Source organism: Pygoscelis adeliae, unplaced genomic scaffold, assembly GCF_000699105.1.
Source record: "Pygoscelis adeliae isolate BGI_AS28 unplaced genomic scaffold, ASM69910v1 Scaffold29, whole genome shotgun sequence".
In the NCBI taxonomy this organism is placed as follows: Eukaryota; Metazoa; Chordata; class Aves; order Sphenisciformes; family Spheniscidae; genus Pygoscelis; species Pygoscelis adeliae.
In genome coordinates, this window is record NW_008825611.1 from 274,588 (window position 1) to 284,040 (window position 9,453).

At 46.6% G+C, this 9,453-nt stretch overlaps 1 protein-coding gene across 1 annotated transcript in view; it reads left to right on the forward strand.

Moving 5' to 3' along the window:
- Positions 1–8,521: 8,521 nt before the first annotated feature.
- Positions 8,522–9,453, forward strand: part of GFRA4 (GDNF family receptor alpha 4) — an 18,478-nt gene continuing 17,546 nt past the window's right edge. Inside the window, exon 1 of the mRNA XM_009332708.1 lies at positions 8,522–8,795. Coding sequence (XP_009330983.1) covers positions 8,522–8,795 — 274 coding nt within the window. The remainder of the gene's footprint in view (positions 8,796–9,453) is intronic.

Genomic DNA, 9,453 nt, shown 5'->3' on the forward strand with positions numbered 1-9,453 from the left:
AGGTTAAACGATGACAATGACCTTTAAAGGTCTCTCCCAACCCAAACCATTCTGTGATTTTATGATTCTATGATTTTTTTGAAGTCTCTGGCTTCCCACCTAAAATTGCCCCTTTTTGCCACCGTTCAGGGTGGCAACATGCTTAAATACATCCTCCCCGCCTCCAGTGGGGGATGGATTTCTATCTTTGGGGCTGCTATATCCAGATCTTGCTTAGAAAAAGACCTCATCAGGACTGTTGCTTTCACTGTTGCAGTGGAGAGCTCTGACGGTCACGCACTTTTCTCAAGGACTTCAAAGAGGAAGAGAAAATGTCACAGCACTGGACAGGGCAAATGGAAGTCACCCGTGTGTGGAGCATTGCCGACGATTGCTATCCTTTTTAGATAGCTCTCAATTCATCTGAATGCGGCGCCAAGTGAAGTGATAATGACTCCTCTTTCAATGGCAGCTTTCATTCCAAGTATTTTGATATGCCAGTAAGAGTTGCTTTAAAATGCCAGCAATAAATACACATTCAAAGCAATACAGTTAGTGCCTCGGCTTTAAAGTCCATATATGTTCCCATCAGCTGTATTTTTGACTGAATAAATGCTAGGCATGAGCAATACTCACTGCATTTTCCACAACCCTCCCTCCACACACACACACACACTCTCGCCCATGCACATGCACACACACGTTTTCTCTTCCCTGCTTTCTGGAGAGATCAGACTGAGGTTTTCCAAGAGATGCAGGCAACCTGTATGCTTCCCACTTTGCAGCCATGGCCAGTTACGCTGCCTCACTGTGCCATGTCTCTCCAAGAAAATGCATAATGGATTCCTCTCTTATGGACAAGATGCCCACGATGTCTTCCTGGGATCAACCTAATAGGAAGAATAAAGATAATTCTGAATATCAAGAATCCTCGATATTCTTATTGAGTCACCTTCCTTGGGATGTGCTTTCTACAGCATACAAAGGTGAAATACCAGACTTGAAGTCACAGGAAGGCATGGAATCAAAGCTCTTGCTCACCACCATCTTTTGGGTGAATAAGGGTATGTCTGAGCCCTGTCCAGCACATAAGGAGATCTTTGGATGAGGAACATGAGAGGTCAGAAAGGGGAAAGAAGACAAGGTGGTATGATCGAGCAGACCCAGCCAGAGTTAGACCTAAAAAGGAGCCGTCTTGGGTCTAAATTTGCTTCGCTATGCCTCAGCAGAGAATCTTTATGTCTCTACCATGTGGCCAGGACTTTTTAAAGCCAAACTTAGGTGGAACTTGTGGTCTTATAAGTATCTACTTTAAGTACTTAGAGATCTCCTCTAGTGCTTGAGACCTCACAGTCTTTAATACAGTTGTCCTTACAGCTCCATGCTAGATGTGCTCTTATCTTCACAGACAAGGAGCCGGTATCCAGAGACCCTCAGTTATCCCACAGGATGGGATGCTTATTTTTAGGCACCCATGTTACGAGCCTAGTGATCACAAACCACACTAACCATTGTCTCCTGTTGGTGGTATAACTGGTTAGCTTTGGGATGGGGGAAGCAACTCTGTTACACCAGAAATCAGGGACTGAAGCCCCCCGATATATCAATGTCATGGTGTCCCCAAATTCTGGCAAGCAACGAATGTGATATTGATCATGTTCACTGCCAAAACTTTTATCTTGTTGTACGATACGGGTTTCAGAGTACACATTTCAGTATAGCATGTACCCAGTTCGAGGTTTCACGGATGGCCAAAAGTTTTAAGCCTTCTTTCTGGTCAGATGGATTAATCTTGTTTGGAATAGGTACACAACTGTTTGCAACCAGGTCATGCACTGAGCGTGATGGTCTGATTTGCATCTTCCTTTCGTAAGAATATTTTTTATAGCTGATTCAGTGGTTAGTCTGGCTGAGTCAGTCCAGCAGGAAGGGGCATTCCAGAGGCATCTTTAGGAAACAAAGGCTGAAGCCTTGTCAAAAAGGATGTGTTAGTGTAGGAGAGTAATGATATCTAGGGAGACTTTACCCCAAGTTATCATGAGAGTTTTCATGAAGAATTCTTTTCTCCTTAAGGGTAATGGAGGCATGATGTAAGTTCACCAGACCACAGACACCCAGAGGGCTCCGGATTTTCTTCCAACTTGAAAGTTTGCAAACACAATCCAACAACTACTGCCCCAGCCTATGATTTTTTTCTCCCCAGCCACATTCTAGTCATTGACTTGGTGGGGGACAAATAAATTGCTTCAGGCTTCATAAAAGTCAGAGTGACGCTTGCCTCCTTGGCAAATGGCTAAGAGAGCTACAGATGAGAAGGGCTGTCAAAGGCAAATTGGGGATTATTGAGTTCATCTCAACAGATGTCTGAAACCCGACTCACCGAGCCCTCTTTGGCTTTCAATTAACACTTGTGGCCATCACATTTCACTCTCACTTTGCATTGTAAGTCCTCATAGGGCAGAGAATAACCCATTAAAAATGTTTGTGCATCACCTGACTTGCACAGTTCCAGTATGCCAAAGGACAGGTGGGACTGCTTGCTTAATAAAATTCCTGCCACAGCAGGGTCTTGACCTACAGGACATCTCTCAAGTTTTCAGGCTTCTCTGAAGGTATCTGGGTGACATGTATTAATCTATGATAAGCAGGAAGACAGATCAGAGGAATGTGGTTTCTTCTGGTTTGGATTCCATGCAATGAGTAAACTGTCTTTTACGCAGATCAGCTATTAGAGGAGAAGAAAACACTTAGTGAATGTTAGTGTATTTATTTGTATTTCCTCAGTGCCTGTAAAGTCCTGCTTGAAGGCACTGAGAAAATACAGACAAAAGATTGCTTATAACCTGAAGTAAGGGGAGAAAGGTCAGAGCTGTAGGTACATTTTGTAGCTGTAACATATTTTTAATGCCTGCTCGAGACGTGCAGCATGTTGTTGGCCTGAACTTTCCGGTATTGCTCTGTCACCCTCAGACATTACATTCCTGAGTTGTTCTCAGCAAATTCCACCACCCCAGTGCTGACTGGGAAGAATCACTAGCAAAAGATCAGTTTGCACTGTGGGATTTCATTATGTGTGTGTTAAGTTTGTAAACCCATCTAAAGCCACAGAGGGCTGATAGCAATGAATGGTGTCATCCTCCTCACATGAGCCGCTCTGATCTAATCCAGCAAAACAGTGAGCCAGCCCTCAAAGTGTTCATGGTGTTGGAGCACTGAGCATGCACTAAGCCCAGGGCAAGACAGACGGAAGGGAAGGAAACTTTCCCTTGCCTGGGGAACAGCATCCCGAAGGGCATTGCTGGGCACTAGGAAATCCAGATGACAGCTATGAGTTCTGGACAAGGTGTGTGGGATCTCCTGGTGAGGGTTGTTCTCAGGCAGGACCATCAGTATGGCAGAGGTGTTTACTGGCAAAGCTCTGTTATGCTTTGTGTGCTTACCCCCAGGCCAGGCAGGGTGCAGGGTTTTTGTCCAGTGACGTAAACCCATGTGAGTACGTGTTAGTACAACGCAGGCAATGAATTCCCAGTGTAGGATTGCCACTCTTGCATGCCTCAAGCACTCCTGAGTGCCTCAACCCCACTGCAAATGAGACCGCTGAAGAGGGGGACACCTGTGAGCTACAACTTCTTGCACTCCTGGGAAAAAAATCTAAGGTATGCAGGTGGAGGCATATCCAAAGTATGCACTTGGAGGAAAGGCAGTCCACTGCACACTCTGCAGCTACTTCAACAGTAAGTGGGAAATGAAGTGTGAGCTGTATACAAGGGCTTGTTCCTTAGGTGATCCTGAGCACTTGACTGTAAAATCATGATGAGAAAACATAGTCTAAACAAGGTTTAGCAGTGACCACCTGCATTAGCCACCTGGGCCCATTCATGCATCACTATTGGTTTATGCATACTTGGGAAATACTAGGAATATTTCTTCCAGACTCCCTTTCCCATCATTTCTTCACTCCAGGACAACTGTGTGTAACAACTTATTTCTGAGAGTTCTGGGTAAGCTGAAAGTTCCTGGATATCAGGCAGTTGCCTATTAGTAAGCACTAACATCTGTCCCGCAGATTTAATTTGACCCAGCCTGTTAGGATTGCCCAGTGACGGCCATTTCTCCCAGCTGAACACAGAGGGATGGTCTGGTGCCCACCTCAGGTTTAGACCCCGGTTCTGCAGGTGTCTGTCACGTTAGCACAGGATGCAAGTACACATTGCAATGTCCTCTCCCAGTCGTCTACATGGCCTACGTGCTGGCTGGCAGGCTGACTCTGGCATGAGGAAACCCATCCAGCTCTGCAGGCAAACCAAAGCTTGTAGACGGACAGCCTCTCACACACCATGACAAGTTGCATGTGGTGTGTCTGGTCAGCAGAAGACCTCTGAAGTGCAGCGGGCACATGATGTGGCAGAGCAGAAGGGATCCCACGGCATGGAGGATGCATGAGCACAGGAGATCCAGCCTGAGCACGAGGGGAGTGAGAGGCAGGAGCCTTCTGCATCATACTTGTACTCATTGTGTAAGATTTGGCAGGCCTGATTTAGGAAGAATTATGTAAAAGATGTCCAACTAACCTAAAGGGGTAATAAACCGCTCCTGTTGCTTTGTTGGAGATTTTGGATAGTTATTCTCCTCTCAGCAGCAAATCTTGTAAAAGCAAACACCAAACATTCTGGAGTCAACAGTTTGTCACAGAAATAGCAACAGTGTTCATCACTCCCTAGGACTGTGCATGAATCAGGGGCGTAAAAGGATTCACACCCAATACATACAAAAACTGGAGGAGAGGGGGACGTATCCCAAAGCCCTATGTTGAACAGCGCCATGAGAAACAGTGTGGTTCCTCCTAAAACATCTGAAGCCCAAGTGTTGCTTGGATCAGAAAGGCAGGGTGGCAGGGCCCCATGTTGGTGCTCTCCAGGCCTTTTGTTCGCCGTTTCCCAACTGGCACATGGGGTCACCTTCACACTTCTCTGCCCCAGACACAGCTGCATTTCCTTGGTGAAGGAAATGGTCTCCTTGGAGGAGAGGCAGACCTCCTTGTTCAACAAAATGCACTTTAAGATACCCATATAAGAAGAACCAAGGGTCTGTTAAGCCAATGGGAAGACCTAGATTTTTCTCTTGCTCCTGCACACTAGGAGTAACTTTATGTAAGTGTCACTGAGGTAAACAAGAGCAGAAACAGATGTGCAGCATAGCTACAAACAGGATGTGAAAATAAACTCATTACTCCATCTGCCCACCGTAAACAGCGTGAAATTAGCAGCAAGCGAGGAATAAAAATCCAGACAAACGGCCTTTTAAAGAGAGCAGAGGGAGCTGGAAGGTATGCTATTCGAAAAGCAGAGGCACGGAAAGCCCAAGCCAGCGCATATCCCAAGCCCCCTGGTCAGTCAGGGGCAGAGGCGGGGGAAAATCCCGTGGTGGAGAGTCCGCAAGGTGCTATTTTCGAAGGCAAAACCAGAAAGGCCACTCCATCTTTGGGAGACAAGACCTGATTTTGCTTTTGTCCCTGACTGTTGGGAAGCACCATCTATTTTATAAGTCACAGAGACTTTTTTTTTCCCCTAAGAGGCTCTCTTTCAATGTTGCATAAAATTACTCTCTCAGGAGTAGTGTGAGGAGGAAAATGTGGTGTGATGTTGTCTCAGTTGCAAAGACATTGCTAACAATAAAAGCCCCTGAATGATTTGGTTTTTAAGTGACATGATTATGGAACGGGTCATTCGTGACGCTCCACTTCAAGTTGCTTCAAGCACCTCTGTCATAAAGTCTGAATGGGGGCGTTTTATGCTTTGGGCTTGGGCTGTAAATATTCACCCCTGGCCTTTGTTCTATGAAGCAAGTCTCAGCTTGAGGATATATTTACTTAAAAATTTGCAGGAAAATTTCTCAAATGGTCAATCTGTTTGATTTATTTAAAGTGGGATCCCAAAGTGTTTTACAGCTTTTACAGGCTGGCTGTGTTTATAACCATCCTGGGGAGTATCTTCTGTAATTCATGTAGCGGAGAGGGGGAAGGAGGGTCATAATTTCTATTTTAACCTACTTTTCTAGCAGCTGACATGACACTGACAAAGTCATCTCTTCTAGAATAAAACCTGCCACTCTTTATCCTTGTCCAGAGGAGATCCTTTGGAGAAAGCCAGGGCAAAATAAGTCAAGCACTTTTTTTTCCCCCCTATGGATTCTGCTCAGATATGTGCATGGAAAATTCAGTGTTGTCTGAAAGCAGAGATTTTGAGCAGCTCCGGCTCATTTTATAGATCTCAGTGAAACTGCAGACCAAATGATATTTCAAGGAAACTGGTTCCTTGTGTTCAGAGTTCTTCAAGATATAACAGCCCAAGGCAGAGTTTCTTACATGTTGGAAATAATTTCTCTCTCCACATTTGGCAGATCCAAACAAGACTTGAGTGCTAAATAAATCAGGTCTATGAATAAATCAGGGGTAGGAGAACTCTAATTTGAGGTGGTGTGAGATGTGAGATAACTGAAAGCTTGACATTGGCCACGAGGCACTTCGAAATAGTCTGGAGTTTGATGCAAGGTTTGCATTTGAGATGCCATTGGGATATTTCAGGAGGAAACCTCCTGGTGGGTTCACCCAAAGTTTGTAATAAACATAAGTGAAATATCTGAACTCCAGCTGCTACCTTCTACTCTAATCAAGAGCAACAGAAGCAGCTCCTTCTTAGCAAACACCCTGCGACTGCTGAGGGAAGAGAATTGGATATACTGGGCTCAAGCGGTGAACTGGGAGGGCAGCAGAGGCAGATGCAGAAATTCAGGGAGGAGAGGGAGCAGGTGGAAGGAGGAAAAAGGGACTTTATGGAGAGATCAATAGACTCTTGGAGAAAGGGCAGATCTCATGAAGCCCTCAGAGATGGAAATCAGGGCCCCACATTTTTCCCAGGATTTTCTAATGTTGTCCGAGTTGGGTCTCACCAGGAGCAGACCCTGGAGGGGCTCAAAAACCAGAAGGTGCCCCCACCTTATCTGCCCTGTGAAGGTTAAAGTATCCTTACCCTTCTGGTTCCTATCCAAAGGGAAGACAAGTTCTGTTAGGGACAAGGAGTTCCTTTAGGAAGCGTTTGAGAAGGTCATGGCAGCAGTTTCTGTTTTTATAGTACAGCAGGATCCGAAATTATGTTTTAGGCACGGGTACTGATTCTCCCCTTCCGTAAACCAGGTTTCCCTCTTCATCACTCCCCCAAGCCACGGTGCAGTCATGCCTGACCTATGTCAACATGCTGCAGAGCATCACACCAACTGGAAAGCGTGCAATTTGCCTTGTCCTCGACCCCTGTCTCCTCTCCGCCACCTGAGTGCCACCATGCCCCGCTGAGCACGGCTGAGCCTCTGGCCCTGCCGTTGCCGAGGTGCAGCCATGCAGCCGTGAGCCTTGGAGCGAGCACAGGCCAGGACCCATGCCCAGGAGTCAGTCTGCATGTGGCCAGCCTGCTTTAGAGAGGAAAAGCATTTAATAGCATGGAAATGGTCTGCTCCAGGCCATGGGGGCACAGCACCCCTGAGCCCTGCTGAGCACGTTTAATTTATTGGTGTACATGTAGCAGTAATGTCTTCCTCCCATGCTTTCCTCTATCCTCTCAGCATGGGGAACAGACCATTTTGTATTTTTTACAAATAACTCTAAGGACAATTTACTTGGAAAAAGCCAAGACAAAACGATGGGAGTCTTAGGGAGGTGGTAACAATGAACAAGGGCCAACTCCTGGGACACATGTGGGCTGACTCCATGTCAAAACACCTCACACAGAGCCATTCATAGCTTCAGGGAGGTATAGACAGAGTTAAATTGTGTGCAAGGAGGAGAGGCTGGGGTCTCCATAACATTGGGCTGCTGTTAACTTTGGAGGCCAGAAATGAGATAGAGAGCTGGGGGAGCAAAGTGCTTGGAGAGCTTTTTGTGCTCCAAGCAGGAAAGAGCAAGCACCAGGAACTGGTCGAGTCTCTGCCACATATAATCCTGCTTCCAGGCTGACCTCATCCAGGCACACTCTCTCAAATCAGGAAGAACCTGGTCTCCAGGAGCGAGGTGACCTCTCCTTCTGGTTCCTCAGCTGGAGGCCACATGCATCTCACTGCTGCTGGTGGCCCAGTAATATGGGAGAGAGGGCTAGGTTGAGGTGTTGAATCTTAGGCTGTGTCTTGTCTCCTTAATATCCCTCCAACTTCTTTTCACCTGCTCCTGTTCCTCTGCAACACTGCTGAGCAGTGCTGCAGCACACTCGAGCAGCCAGTGTGCTCCAGCTCCATTGTGGGGGCAATCCATGAGTAGGAGTGGCAAGCCCGGGCATTTAAACCCTCCAGTTGACCTGTTAGAGAGGGATCTGCCCACTTAAAGACTTCAGAAGTAGGGTCATTGCTTACAGTGTGGATGGTGATGAGAGGGATTTCCACCTCTGCCTGTGAAGATGGACATCCCAGTCTGGTCCAGCTCACGGGAGATACAATTCATTTCCCGCCTGGGGTAGCTCCCTCACCCTTACACCCCTTCTACGGTTTTCTTGCAGAAGGTATGGCGGAAGCTGTCAGCTCGAGCAGGGACTGCCTTCAAGCAGGCGAATCCTGCACCAACGACCCCATCTGCAGCGCCAAATTCAGAACCCTCCGGCAATGCATTGCAGGCAATGGAGCCAACAAGCTGGGCCCCGATGCCAGGAACCAGTGCCGGAGCACCGTGACGGCCCTGCTCTCCAGCCAGCTGTACGGCTGCAAGTGCAAGCGAGGCATGAAAAAGGAGAAGCACTGCTTGAGTGTCTACTGGAGCATCCACCACACGTTGATGGAAGGTCAGTCGAGAAGGGTACTCATTTCTGATGATCTTCCTAAATAGGAATTACTGCTGGGGCTTTCTACAGAGCTCCGCAGCACCAAAGTGGCAGCAAAAAAGGTCACCCTTGTAGTATCCTGTTCCCTCTCAAGACCTACCGACCCCCACGGTAATGGCATTTTGGGGAAAGCAATCCTGAAAACCTGAGACACCTCCTTCCTTTTTTTTAACCTGGTTTCTTTTTGATGACGCTCCCGGTTGTTGCGAAATGAGTGATTTAGATAGCTTAAAGAATCACCGTCAAAGGTATTAGCAAAAGTGGTTTTAATATAATGTAAAAGTGCGACTTCACAAAGTTCGATGGCAAGGTTCACTCTATTAATTACTGCATGGAAGAAACATACAAAGGAAAATTGAGTTACACTCGAGTTAGAATGATTCACAGAGAGACCAGGGACACAAAAGGGTAAGGAGGACCCTCCCGTTGAGTCACAAGGTTCAGAGTGGACCCCCTTGCTTTCTAAACTCCTCAGAGTGGAGTCTAAGTGTGGCTAGGTCCAAACCTAGTCTCAGACTTGGTCAACGGGTTATGTCTAAGGGATCATATATCTAAAATTTATGCAATGTTTCATTAACATCAATTCAGCATGCAATCAAAGTTACCAAGACAAAATCAA